The 14,517-nt window shown below is 42.6% G+C and overlaps 1 protein-coding gene and 1 long non-coding RNA gene across 3 annotated transcripts; both read left to right on the top strand.

Annotated features, from left to right (window-relative positions):
* LOC311122399 lies at positions 1-7,052 on the top strand. 2 transcript variants are annotated; one of them, XR_014612429.1, is made up of 4 exons: positions 1-388; positions 3,167-3,213; positions 3,661-6,326; positions 6,480-7,052. It is a non-coding gene; the product is annotated as an uncharacterized lncRNA (long non-coding RNA). The 2 variants fall into 2 exon arrangements; XR_014612430.1 differs by lacking the exon at positions 3,167-3,213 and having other exon boundaries at positions 2-388.
* A 3,152-nt stretch (positions 7,053-10,204) lies between these two features.
* LOC311121836 (uncharacterized protein) lies at positions 10,205-13,634 on the top strand. Its single transcript, XM_084158006.1, has 3 exons — positions 10,205-10,231; positions 10,554-11,079; positions 11,454-13,634. The coding sequence occupies exons 2-3, from the start codon at positions 10,608-10,610 to the stop codon at positions 12,875-12,877; spliced, it is 1,896 nt and encodes a 631-aa protein (XP_084014132.1). The 5' UTR covers positions 10,205-10,231; positions 10,554-10,607; the 3' UTR covers positions 12,878-13,634.
* The last annotated feature ends 883 nt before the right edge of the window (positions 13,635-14,517 follow it).

Consider the following 14,517-nt stretch of genomic DNA (forward strand, 5'->3'; position numbering starts at 1 on the left):
ATCATACAATATAATAATAATAATAAGCCATTTAGCAGACGCTTTTATCCAAAGCGATTTACAGTAATGTGTGCATACATTTTTACGTATGGGTGGTCCCGGGGAGCGAACCCACTACACTGGCGTTACAAGCGTCATGCTCTACCAATTGAGCTACAGAGGACCAAATGTATTTATATCAGTACATTTGTAACAACCTAAACATTACGAAATGTCTATTTGATCAAAAAAGCCTAACGTAATTCGACACTCTCTTATAGACCTCCATACAACAAAACATTTATCTCACGTGGACAGATTTTAACGAGAGTAAAACCTCTCGCATCGCCTCTTCCTCTCTAAGGAAACGCATAATTCTTCCGGTGTAGCGAACATTTATTTTCTATTGGTGAGTATTTGTACGAGAAACAAACTATTCCTCTCATGGTTAATATCTTTACAATCAGTATTTGGTGGGTGATATCTAGTCGTCAAAAGTAGTACAGTAGCGTACATTATCTACTATCTAGCTAATTTTGCTAGCTAATGTTAACTACTCAGGCGAAGAGAGTCCATTTCTGACCCAGAAAAGTATGCAACCTAGCTAACTTAACTAACCTCCCAATGATAACGTAAAAATGCAGTATGTTATCAAATGCTCTCCTCTGCATGTTAAACCTCTGATTTGAGATAGTAACACCGAGTTTCTGTACTGTCTTTGGTAGTAGTATGTCCAGGTGACCGTTGTAGTAGAGCCCCACAGTGGCCGTGTCATTACACCCATAGAACCTAGCGATCAAACAGGGAAATGGTTAAAATCGCTGTTCCACCGTACATTTTTCCCATAGGGAATTTTAGAAACACTTAAAATAAGGGCTGTGTTTAGTGTAGGTTTACCCTGGCATGACGTTTTGATAACCATGTAATTCACTCTTGGACAAGGTGACTTTTATCAATATATTCAGCTCTATTTACTCTCAGATCCAAAAATGCTAATTAGCATCAAAGTAGACATGCAAGACTACACATTTCATTTTGTGGGGTAAATATAGGCGGATATATTGATAAGTCACCTTGTCCTAGAGAGATTCACACGGTTATCAAAACGTCACGCCAAGGTAAGCCTACATGAAACAAAATCCTTATTTTAAGTGTTTCTAAAATCCCCTATGGGGGAAAATGAATGGTAGAAAAACAATTGGAATCATTTCCTTGTTTGACTGCTAGGTTTTATGGGTATTATGACTCGTACTGTGATGATAATGTTGTGCAATTAAGGTATGTCGAAGTAAACACACTTCTACAGGGTTTTGGCTAAGGCAGAATTGTGTTTTTTCCACCAGCCTAGTATTTTGTTGGCTTTACTCTGTAGTATCTATCTTGCTAGCTCTTGACCATGACTCTCAGTTCAGTTCCATTCCATTACACCTGAGCCATATATATACATACAGTGCCTTCAGAAAGTATTCATACCCCTTGACTTATTCCACATTTATTGTGTTACAGCCTGAATTCAAAATACCAAAGTGAAAACATGTTTTTAGAAATGTTTGTACATTTATTGAAAATTAACTTCAGAAATATCTCATTTACATAAGTATTCACACCACTGAGTCAATAATTTGTAGAAGCAACTTTGGCGGTGATTACAGCTGTGAGTCTTTTTGGGTAAGTCTCTAAGAGCTTTTCATACCTGGATTGTACAATATGTGCCCATTATTCTTAAATACAATTTCAAGCTCTGTCAAGTTGATTGTTTATCATTGCTAGACAGCCATTTTCAAGTCTTGCCATAGATTTTCAAAACTGTAACTAGGTCACTCAGGAACGTTCAATGTCGTCTTGGTAAGCAACTCCAGTGTAGATTTGGCCTTGTGTTTTAGGTTATTGTCCCGCTGAAAGATACATTTGTCTCCTAATGTCTGTTGGGAAGCAGTCTGAACCAGGTTTTCCTCTAGGATTTTGCCTGTGCTTATAGCTGTATTCTGTTTATTTTTATCCTAAAAAAACTCCCTAGTCCTTGCCGATGACAAGCATACCCATAACATGATGCAGCTACCACCATGCTTGAAAATATGAAGCGTGGTACTCAGTGATGTGTTGTGTTGGATTTGCCCCAAACATATAACGCTTTCTATTCAGGACAAAAAGTATATTTCTTTGTCACATTTTTTTACAGTATTACTTTAGTGCCTTGTTGCAAACAGGATGCATGTTTTGGAGTATTTTATTCTGTAGAGGCTTCCTTCTTTTCACTCTGTCATTTAGGTTAGTATTGTGGAGTAACTATAATGTTGTTGATCCATCCTCAGTTTTCCCATATCACAACCACTAAACTCTGTAGCTGTTTTAAAATCACCATTGGCCTCATGGTGAAATCCCTGAGCAGCTTCCTTCCTCTCCGGCAACTGAGTTAGGAAGGACGCCTGTATCTTTGTAGTGACTGGGTGTATTGATACACCATCCAAAGCCTAATTAATAACTTCACCATGCTCAAAGGGATATTCAGCATCTGCTTTTTTTATTTGTACACATCTACCAATTGGTGCCCTTCTTTGCGAGGCATTGGAAAACCTCGCTGGTCTTTGTGGTTGAATCTGTGCTTGAAATTCATTACTAGATTGAGGGACCTTACAGATAACTGTGTGTGGGGGGTACAGAGATGGAGTAGTTATTCAAAAATCATGTTAACTACTATTATTGAACACGGAATGAGTCCATGCAACTTATTATGTGATTTTGTTAAGCACATTTCTACTCCTAAACTTATTAAGGCTTGCAATAACAAAGGGGTTGAATACTTATTAATAATAAAAAAAATCTACTAAAAGAATTCCACTTTGACATTATGGGGTATTGTGTGTAGATCAGTGACACAAAATCTTAATTTAATAAATTTCAAATTTAGGCTGTAACACAACAAAATGTGGAAAAGGTAAAGGGGTGTGAATACTTTCTGCATTACACATAAGAAGAGTAATTGGACTAAGGTGTCTTCTGTAGGGGGTAGTTTTGTTAAGAGCTGTGACACTCGGCCTGAACATCACTTATGGTACGGTTTTGGAAGCATACGGACCTTATCTTTCATATCGGCGAGAAATAATTTTAGCCAAAAAAAAAGGTTAAATTGATACACACCTTTTTATAGGGTTAGGGTTCCCCTCACTGCCATATTTCCATGTTACAGCGCTTGTTTACGGAAGACAGTCGACTACCTGTGCTAATTAGCTTACAGTAAGTGTGTATTTTGCATTTGTGAAATTATTTTGATGTGATATGAAAGTAAAGGTATTTATGTTTCTAGAACCGTACAGCAATTGAGAATCGATTCACATTTAGATGGAGTATTTGGTTGTTTTGGCTTCCAGAGCCAATTCGCCCTTTTAAATAACATGTAAGGTCCTTGGACTAAGGAGTAAAGGTCCAATATTGGGCTACTGTCTTGCTAGCTATGCAACTTAGCTAGCTAGCAAGCTAGCTCGCTTGCTAGCTATTTACTCACCCATCGATAAGCTATGTAAAAATGCATGTTGTAACCAAATGCTCTCCTTTGCATGTTTTAACCAGCCTGTACCAGCCTATTTGTTTTACTTTGTGGTGTTGGATGGGATGATTGTCATAATGATTCCTGACCTGGTGTCTCTGCAAGGTTGCTGTTCATTCAAATCTTTTTTTTCACAGAATGCAAATGAAGAGGACGGTGTAGACATTAACCAATCGACAAGATTAAGATCAAACCTGGGAAAAAGCAACGCAATAAAACCAAGATGACTAGAAGTCATCGAGACCCCATCAAAACAGATTGTGAAACACAGTCAGATGATGTTGACTCCAATAGAGAAGATTCAGACATTAGCCAAGCCCCCTCTCTCAGCAGTAATGGGCTTACTTTCAACATAATCCAAATCAAAGAGGAGGCAACAGACTTTGAAGTGCATGAAACAAGTGAGGAACATAACGGAATCAGATCAAATTATCACTTAGATTCTAGAGCACTCCACCAGGATTCTGGAACCATCAAAACCAAGACTGAAACAGATTCTGTTTACATTAGCCAAGAAACGGCAGAAATTAAGACTGAGCATGATTCTGGAATCAGAGTGGTTAAGACAGAAACTCTAGTTTATGCCCCATCACACAGCTGCCCCCACTGCAGCTGCATGTTCCACACACCACAGCAGCTACTTGTCCACACCTGCCAGGTCGTGAATTCTGACAACATTGTGGATTTTTTGTTGAAGACCCCGTTTCATTCTTTGGAGTCCACAGAAAGGGTGCGAATTAAAACCGAGGGTCGACCTCTGCCTGAAATCAAGTACATAAGGAAGGATGACAAAGTGAGGAGGGCGTTCAATACCAACTGGTATAAAAAGTATCAATGGCTAACCGGGAGTCTTTCATCAAGCCGCTTGTATTGCTGGCCTTGTCTGCTCTTTGGAACGTTTGAGCCTTGGGCTAAAGGGGGGTTCAGTGACCTGAAGAACATTGACCGTTCAGCTAAACGGCATGACGAAAGCCGCGAGCATCTCAACTCCTACGCGAAACTCAAGCTTTTGGGACAACCGAGTCATCGTGCCAATCATTCACTCAATGAAGGCCTGCGTATTCAAGCTGCGCAACACAACGAGAAGGTCAGAAGAAACAGGGATGTTCTCAAACGACTCATTGACAGCATTGCATACTTAGGCATGCAAGAGTTGGCTTTTAGGGGGCACGATGAGACAGAAAGTTCCGCTAACAAAGGCAACTACAGGGAATTGGCAGAGGTAATCGCACGGTATGATGCTTTACTCGCTCAGCATATGGAATCTTCAACTGTGTTCACTGGAATGTCAAGAACAATTCAGAATGACTTGATAACTGCTATCGCATCATCAATTAAAAGTGAGATTAAAAGCGAGGTTGACGCTGCTCCATTTTTCTCATGGCAAATGGATGAAACCACAGACCACTCGCAATTGTCTGTCATTGTCAGGTATGTGGATGATCGGGGGTGTGTACAGGAGCGTTTCTTGGGATACTTTGACGTGTCAGCTGGGCGAGATGCACAGTCTGTGTTTGATCTAGTGAATTCGGAGATGTCAGAGTTTAACTTTGTGGAGAAACTAGTCGCTCAAACATATGATGGCGCTGCTGTAATGGCTTCTGATTTAAATGGTCTGCAAGCAAAAGTAAGAGCTGTAGCTCCGAGCGCCACCTTTGTGCATTGCTATGCACATCCCCTCAACTCCATATTAAGCCAGAGCGTGAAGTCTATGCCCAAGACCAAGGTTTTCTTTGCCACACTGGGTGGCTTCTCAACTTTTTTTTGTAAGTCCACCAATAGAGAGATGCTTCTAGAAAAGGCAGCTTGTGCGAGTTTGCCAAAAAACGCACCAACGTATTGGAATTTCACATCCAGAGTCGTTAACACCGTGGCAAAGAACTTTGAGCATCTGTTGGACACGTTCACAAGTATCACAGAGCATCCTAACATGGATGATGAGACGATATTTGATGCAAATGGGTTCAAGACACAGCTGGAAGATTTTCATTTTATTTTTTTGCTTCTCACTTTTGAATATATATTTGCTTACACAGATGTGGTTTTTGACAGTGTGCAACAGAATGCCATGGATGTAGAATTTTGTAAGAGGAGGATTGAGAACCTTATACTCAAGATAGAGGAGCACAAATCTGAAGAAGCATTTAGTGCTTTATATCAGAAGGCTTCGAACATGACAGATGATCCAGAGTTGATGCACAGAAGGAAGCGGAGGCAGGGCACTCAGGATGTAATGCAGACTTACAAATCACTGTACGATTCAATCCATGACAACATCAAGACGCAAATAGCACAGAGGTTCCAAAGCCTGGACAGCAGGAGATACATGGAGTTGTTAGATGATGAGAAATTTGAGTCATTCCGGAGAGAATTCCCTACAAATGCAATGGAAAGCCTGTCCCAGAGCTATGGGCGTTTTTTCAACATGGAAAAACTGAAAAATGAGCTGCAAGTGTTCTACTGTGGTAAGGAGCTTCAAGGGAACAGTCGAAAACTGTGTGACAGAATCTTGCATTTCAAGGGGTGTGGATTGAATGAAGTGATGCCTGAGCTGTACCGGCTCATGTGCCTAGTTGCAACTATAGGGGCAACGTCAGCGGGCGTGGAGAGCAGATTCTCTCGTCTGAAGAGGCTGAAAAGCTACACTAGGAACACCATGGGACAAGAGCGACTCAGGAACCTGGCAATCCTATCCATAGAAAGGAGAATTCTTAAATCACTGCAGAAGAATCCTCACTGGTATGAGAGGGTCATTGACCAGTTTGCCAACCAGACTATGAGAAGAATGGACTTTATATTCAAGGTAACATATATGAATTCTAACATTTTTTAATATTTATAACATGTTCAAATTGTGCTGTTTTTTTATTGCATCTATATGTGTAATAGATTGTATATTTATATAAATAGTATTTTTTAGGCCTGACTGTGTTTTGAATTGATTTGTTTCCAACAGTGATTGAGACCGGATGGTGGAAACTCCCAGAACTACTGAGAGGGAGTATAAGGTCCCATGATGCCAGTGATGTCTTAAAAGCAGCGTGTAGCTCCTGTTGTTAGGATGTGCACATGTCCACAACCTCTCATTCTTCCTCTGGAAACCTCAACCCTTCTCATCCAGCGTTGACTAAAGCTATCCGTGTCATCGAAAGTTGTCAGTTTGTTTGACATCTGCTGCTGCTGCAAAAGAACAGTACAACTTAGAGTATTTTGGTGAATGCCAGTTTTCCTTTCCCAGTTTATATGCCTTTTGGAGCCTGCACCCAAAGACTTGTTTGAACTGTTGAGTTGAGCATGCCAATTCTTGATTTAGTGTTGTATTTTGTAGTTATTATGGATCCCCATTAGCTGCTGCCTTGGCAGCAGCTACTCTTCCTGGGGTCCAGCTAAATTAAGGCAGTTATAACATTTTTGTAGTTGATTAACAAGGGAAAAGTGATGCACAGATGATGGTTTTATATGCCCGATTTACTGCCTGGTAATAACAAAAGTGACAATGATTACTGTTAATAAAGTATGTGAAAGAAGACACGTTTGTTGTTTGTTGTTTGGTAATTGCACATTAGACATGACATTAAAATGAATAATACAGTAATCACTTCAACAGCTGTAGAACATCCTGTCATAGCTGATTTGTGTCAATCCATACACCCATCAATGGCCTGCACTGGTTTTGATATTGCACCATGTCTCACTTGCTAATAATCATACACATTCATTCTATTGAAGATGATTGGGCCAAGCATGTAGGCTACGTTGTCATTCCCACATCTTGACAGTGATGGTCTCTATACCAATAAGAGTAGGGTTTCTATGCTCTATGCTGATTTCTCCATTCTAGCCATTCCAATGAGCCCGTCCTCCCATAGCTCCTCCCACCAGCCTCCGCTGTAGTTTAGATATTGGCTACAATAACCATCATCTTGCTAATCCAATGGACACATTTAATCTTTGACAACAATATTACAGTAAGTACTGCTTTGATATAGCTATAAAATGAGAAGGGCGCAACTGCTACAAAACTGATACCAAAGATACACTACATGGCCAAAAGTATGTGGACACATCTTCAAATTAGTGGATTCGGCTATTTCAGTCACACCCGTTGCTGACAGGTGTATAAAAAATCGAGCACACAGCCATGCAATCTCCATAAATAAACATTGGCAGTAGAATGGCCCGTACTGAAGAGCTCAGTGACTTTCTAGGGCGTTGTGCCAGGTTAAGAGCGTTGTGCCAGTAACCGAAAGGTCGCTGGTTCTAATCCCCAAGCCGACTAGGTGAAAAATCTGTCGATGTGCCCTTGAGCAAGGCACTTAACCCTAATTGCTCCTGTAAGTCGCTCTGGATAAGAGCGTCTGCTAAATAACCTATTATTATTATTATTATTTCAACGTGGCACCGTCATAGGATGCCACCTTTCCAACAAGTCAGTTCGTCAAATTTCTGCCCTGCTAGAGCTGCCCCAGTCAACTGTAACTGCTGTTATTGTGAAGTGGAAACGTCTAGGAGCAACAACAGCTCAGTCGCAAAAGTGGTAGGCCACACAAGCTCACAGAACGGGACCGCCGAGTGCTGAAGAGTGTAGTGCGTAAAATCGTCTGTCCTCGGTTGCAACACTCACTACCGAGTTCCAAACTGCCTCTGGAAGCAACGTCAGCACAATAACTGTTCGTCGGGAGCTTCATGAAATGGGTTTCAATGGCCGAGCAGCCGCACACAAGCCTAAGATCACTAATGCCAAGCGTCAGCTGGAGTGGGGTAAAGCTTGCTGCCATTGGACTCTGGAGCAGTGGAAACGCGTTCTCTGGAGTGACGAATCACGCTTCACCATCTGGCAGTCTGACGGATGAATCTGGGTTTGGCTGATGCCAGAAGAACGCTACCTGCCCGAATGCATAGTGCCAACTGTAAAGTTTGGTGGAGGAGGAATAATGGTCTGGGGCTGTTTTTCCTGGTTCGGGCTAGGCCCCTTAGTTCCAGTGAAGGGAAAGCTTAACGCTACAGCATACAATGACATTCTAGACGATTCTGTGCTTCCAACTTTGTGGCAACAGTTTGGGGAAGGCCCTTTCCTGTTTCAGCATGACAATGCCCCCGTGCACAAAGCGAGATCCATACAGAAATTATTTGTTGAGATTGGTGTGGAAGAACTTGATTTGCCTGCACAGAGCCCTGACCTCAACCCCATCGAACACCTTTGGGATGAATTGGAACGCAGACTGCGAGCCAGTCCTAATCGCCCAACACCTGTGCCCGACCTCACTAATGCTCTTGTGGCTGAATGGAAGCAAGTCCCCGCAGCAATGTTCCAACATCTAGTGGAATGCCTTCCCAGAAGAGTGGAGGCTGTTATAGCAGCAAAGGGGGAACCAACTCCATATTAATGCCCATGATTTTGGAATTAAATGTTCGAGGAGCAGGTGTCCACATACTTTTGGTCATGTAGTGTACTTTTGACTTTTCCCTTTCTGTGCTGATAACATAGAGATAGATATAAGACATCTTTGTATCTGTGCCATTATAGCAAAGATTTTTTTTTATAACTAACCCAAGATAGACCAGAGCCTGTCGTTTCCAATGGGAGCAAATTAATCATAGTGGGCAGAACAAGCACTAGCTAGTGAGATCCTATTGGCACGTTCTAGCATTTATTTGCATATTGCCATTAGGGAACACCTACTCTGTGAAGTGTGTGTGTGTGTAATAACTCAATTCGCCTTTGCACTCCTTCTAAACAACGCAATTTTTTTGAATTTTGGCAAAGGGTAATGTCTACAAAATGCAGTCCACTCTGTTACATATTCTAGTTTTGGAAACAGAAAACTGTATGGAGATTAAATGTTTCATCGATTAGAACATTTGCAGAATGTCGGCCAAAATCCATCTCGTTCCATCTTCTCCTACTGCTTATAGTGTCTGTGACAGCATGGGCAGCGGCATTGAGGCAATCTCCATTTTGAAGTAGTCAATTTTCTTCTTCACAATTGGCTGATCCCTCCTGATGGCCTGGTTGGACCTGATGGCCTGGTTGGACATGCCTGGTTGGACATTACTCCCAACAGGGTCTCCAGGAGGGATCCGCCAATGAAGTTCTAAGTCCCACCCAGTTGGCTACATTAAAATGGTGGAATCCCTCCATCGTGCTGCCCATGCTAATACGACCTTTTGGCCACTAGAGGCCTCTATCATTCTCTATGGCTGATACTTCTTTAGCGATAATTAATATTTCTTTAAGAATCGATCAATCGGTCAACAGGCGCTAAATCTTTGCACATGATCCAGGGACCTTTGCCTGATTGGTCAGGTTTCATTACATAAACAATCCCGGAAATGCAGCGTCTTTCTGGTCAAAGATGGTGGATAAATTAAGATGTCCCACTCAGGCCGTTGATCATTGAAATAAAATGGACAGTTCCGGTCTGCTTACCGTTGTGGCTCTCCAATGCAGCTGGGTCAGGTCTGCTTAGTTCATTGACATATATGAACCAGAAAAATTAGGGAGTGGGAGGTCTCGCTTCCTCTTCCGTTTCTGTTTCCGGTGACAACAATCTGAAATAAGGTAGCTAGCTAAGCGAAGCTATTTTCAAAACTTTGCTAGCTTGCTTTAAAAAAAACATTTTTCATCCGTGAGCATTTTCCTCTCGTGGTTGTCTTCATAATCAAGATATCTACATTTGGTGGGTGACAATCATACAAAGTAGCAAGGTAACGTTAGCTAACAGACACGTTTAGCTATCTTGCTACGACTATGCAAGCTTATATACGAACGACGACGTAAAAATCTAGCTAGGTAGATTGTAACCAAAATATTTACTCTGCATGCTAGCAGGATGTCCATTTGACCGTGGTAATGATGGTAATGAACGGCTAAGAAGTAGTAGGCTATTGAGAGTGTTACTAAACCAGACTTCAGCATAGACTGTTGGCTAATGCAGAATTGGTGTTTCTTACTTTGGATGGGTTATTATGATCCCTGATAGCTCTCTGTAAGCGTCATGTTCAATCAAACCTGGTCTTTTCTCCACAGAATGTAAAGGAATGGGAAGGTGTTGACTTAACCAGAGACACTCTAGTCAACAAGATGAAGAACAAATCTGTGAAAAAGCAACACAACAAAATCAAGAGGGCTAAACACCATCGATACCCCATCAAAACAGAGTGTGGAACACAGTCAGATGATGTTAACTGCAAAAGAGAAGAACCAGACATTAGCCAAGCTCCCTCTCACAACACTAAAGGGGTTACTTCCAACTCCATCCAAATCAAAGAGGAACCAACAGACTTTGAAGTGCAGAGTCATCGCTTCGATTCTAGAGCACTCCACAAGGATTCTGGAACCGTCATAACCAAGACTGAAACCGATTCCGTTTACATTAGCCAAGGAACAGTAGAGATAAAAACAGAGTATGATTCTGATTCTGAAATACATAAGGTGGTGGTTAAGAGAGAAACTCAAGTGTGTTTCATGAAGGAGGAGAATGTGGGTGAAGAAAACCCAGATGAGGACACAGATGAGGACACCGAAGACAGGAGGGATACAGACCGCAACAGAGGTATGCATACATACCCACCCTTAAAATCAGTGTCATCTTAAAAGTTTGCATGAATATTTGATATTGACAGACTAGGCTAAATGGCTATTTGATATTGACTTTGAATTGAAGATTCATCATGAGTATATAGGACTACTCTCCTTTACTATTGCAATTATGTTGTATTCGTCACATACACAGTTTACAGCAGGTATAAAAGGTGCAGTGAAATGCTTACGTGCTAGCTCCCTCAACTATGCAGTACATCAGTCAATAGCAATAATAACAATAAAAGGAGTCAAGTCAATAACAACTCCTCTTATTATAACCATCTGTTATTCTCCCATTTTATTTTTCTACCCCTTCTTCCACCACTCTCTTTCCCTCTACCTCAGTCTCTTCTCCTCAGTTCTTTCCTTGCCCATACTGCACCATCTCCTTCACCGACCATTCCTTCCTGGAGAAGCACATCAAGTGGAACCACCAGAAGGAGTATCTGGCCATGTTGAGAAACAGTTTTTCAAAGAGCAGTGGAACAGAGAAGGTACCAACACACAGCTGCCTCCACTGTAGCCTCATGTTCCAAACCCCACGGCTGCTTAGCATCCACACTCGCCAGATCCACCCTTCAGCCGTTCCCCGGAAACCTGTCCGTCCCCACAGGGTTTCGAGGAAACTCTACACCTGCCCACAGTGTGCCCGCAGATTCAGGTACCTGGGCAGTCTGCAAAACCATTGCGAGCTTTCACACAAAATGGCTGTTGTTAGCACCAATGGACACCTCAGTTGTGCCGATTGTGGGAAGAGCTTCAAGAATTGTTGGGGACTGGGACCTCACCAGTGTCACGAACAAGAGGGCACTGAACCTCAGGACATTAAGCCTGTGGTCTGTCTGGAAGTCGGCTTCCATTGCTCAGAGTGTGGCAAGATCCTCTGTAGTCCTCAGAGCCTGAACATTCACATGCGAATTCACACCGGAGAGAAGCCTTATGCCTGCAAAGAGTGTGGCAAAAGATTTGCAGAGAGCGGCAGTTTACGCAAACACCTGCTGATACACTCGGGAGTGAAGGCGTTCAAATGCCAGGAATGTGGGAAGGATTTTGCCCGTATGAAGGGTCTCAGGAGTCACATGACAACTCACTCTGGCAAAAAGCAGTACTCCTGCTCCCAATGTGACCGGCAGTTTGGATACAAGTCTAGTCTGACCATTCACCTACGCTCTCACACAGGGGAGAAACCCTTTCACTGCACAGTGTGTGGTAAAGACTTCTCTATCAAGAGAAACCTGAGGCTTCACCTAAAGATCCACAACAATGAGAAAGGCCACCAGTGTGGGGAGTGCGGCCTGAAGGTCATAGACATTGGAGCGTTGAAGACACACATGCGCTCACACACCGGTGAGAGGCCTTACCACTGCACAGTGTGCAGCAAGCAGTTCATTCGACTGGAACACCTGAAGAACCACCAACGCACTCACACAGGTGAGAGACCATACGTCTGTTCGGAGTGCAGCAAGAGCTTTGCTCAGTCTGGAGATCTCACAAAACATATACGCACCCACACTGGAGAGAAGCCGTATGAATGTTCTGTCTGCCACGGATGCTATACCTCTTCAGGGGATCTGGGCAAACACATGAGGATCCACAATGGCTCACGGCCCTTTCCCTGCAAGCAGTGTGACAAGAGCTTCCGCTTGGTCGGCCACCTTAAAACTCACATGAGGACCCACACTGGGGAGAGACCATACTCCTGCCCCCGCTGCCGCCGGACCTTCGCTCGCACCCACCACCTCTCCGTTCACCTGGCTCAGTGTCGCTGATTGATGATAACGATTCGCGTTTATATAGCACCTTTCTCAAACGCAGTGCTTTACGCTTTATGGGGGTAACTCACTCTTTCCACTACTCCCAATGTGTAGCACTGACCTGGGGGGGGCAGCCATATTGCACCAGAACACTGAGGTGGGGGGGAAGGCATTTGGCTGACCATTACAGCGGGCAAACAAGATGATGTAGGAAGCGTCAATTCAAAGGTCTAAGAGCTCCAGACATTGACACTCCAGCTAGATTTTGGGCAGAGTTTTTAGTTTGCATGCAGTTTCAGATTTGTTTTCTGGACATTACAGGGATAGTTCACTGCAAAATATGAATTAATATCATTTCCCACTTACCATGGCTGTAGGTGTAGATGATTCACCAATTCATAAAAACGTCCAAAGTGGATTATAGCCCAATAAAGTGACTTAAATGTAATGTAGACATCTATCATGTTAAGTACTATTTTGAGTGAATTATCTCTGATGTTTTGTACTGTATCTAAAATCATGACACTATTTTACTGAATGTATGATGGCAACAATGTTTTTCTTATGAAGGTGAGCAGATTGGGTCTCTGCAGTACATACAACATGAAACCAATACTCTTTATATAGCCTATGTACTGTATCTACAGTGAGGGAAAAAAGTATTTGATCCCCTGCTGATTTTGTACGTTTGCCCACTGACAAAGAAATGATCAGTCTATAATTTTGATGGTAGGTTTATTTGAACAGTGAGAGACAGAATAACAACAATAAAAATCCAGAAAAACGCATGTCAAAAATGTTATAAATTGATTTGCATTTTAATGAGGGAAATGAGTATTTGACCCCCTCTCAATCAGAAAGATTTCTGGCTCCCAGGTGTCTTTTATACAGGTAACGAGCTGAGATTAGGAGCACACTCTTAAAGGGAGTGCTCCTAATCTCAGTTTGTTACCTGTATAAAAAACACCTGTTCACAGAAGCGATCAATCAATCAGATTCCAAACTCCATCATGGCCAAGACCAAAGAGCTCTCCAAGGATGTCAGGGACAAGATTGTAGACCTACACAAGGCTGGAATGGGCTACAAGACCATCGCCAAGCAGCTTGGTGAGAAGGTGACAACAGTTGGTGCAATTATTCGCAAATGGAAGAAACACAAAATAACTGTAAATCTCCCTCGGCCTGGGGCGCCATGCAAGATCTCACCTCGTGGAGTTGCAATGATCATGAGAACGGTGAGGAATCAGCCCAGAACTACACGGGAGGATCTTGTCAATGATCTCAAGGCAGCTGGGACCATAGTCACCAAGAAAACAATTGGTAACACACTACGCCGTGAAGGACTGAAATCCTGCAGCGCCCGCAAGGTCCCCCTGCTCAATAAAGCACATATATAGGCCCGTCTGAAGTTTGCCAATGAACATCTGAATGATTCAGAAGAGAACTGTGTCAAAGTGTTGCGGTCAGATGAGACCAAAATGGAGCTCTTTGGCATCAACTCAACTCGCTGTGTTTGGAGGAGGAGGAATGCTGCCTATGACCCCAAGAACACCATCCCCACTGTCAAACATGGAGGTGGAAACATTATGCTTTGGGGGTGTTTTTCTGCTAAGGGGACAGGACAATTTCACCGCATCAAAGGGACGATGGACGGG

Source organism: Coregonus lavaretus (assembly GCF_964263955.1).
Source record: "Coregonus lavaretus genome assembly, chromosome: 3".
NCBI classification, from domain to species: domain Eukaryota; kingdom Metazoa; phylum Chordata; class Actinopteri; order Salmoniformes; family Salmonidae; genus Coregonus; species Coregonus lavaretus.

What these genes read in the sequence shown, in the direction of transcription:
- LOC311121836 (XM_084158006.1), top strand. Translation starts at nt 10,608, where the DNA reads ATGAAGAACAAATCTGTGAAAAAGCAACACAACAAAATCAAGAGGGCT. An exon ending in GGATACAGACCGCAACAGAG is followed by an intron (nt 11,080 to 11,453) that starts GTATGCATACAT and finishes CCTCTACCTCAG; the next exon opens with TCTCTTCTCCTCAGTTCTTT.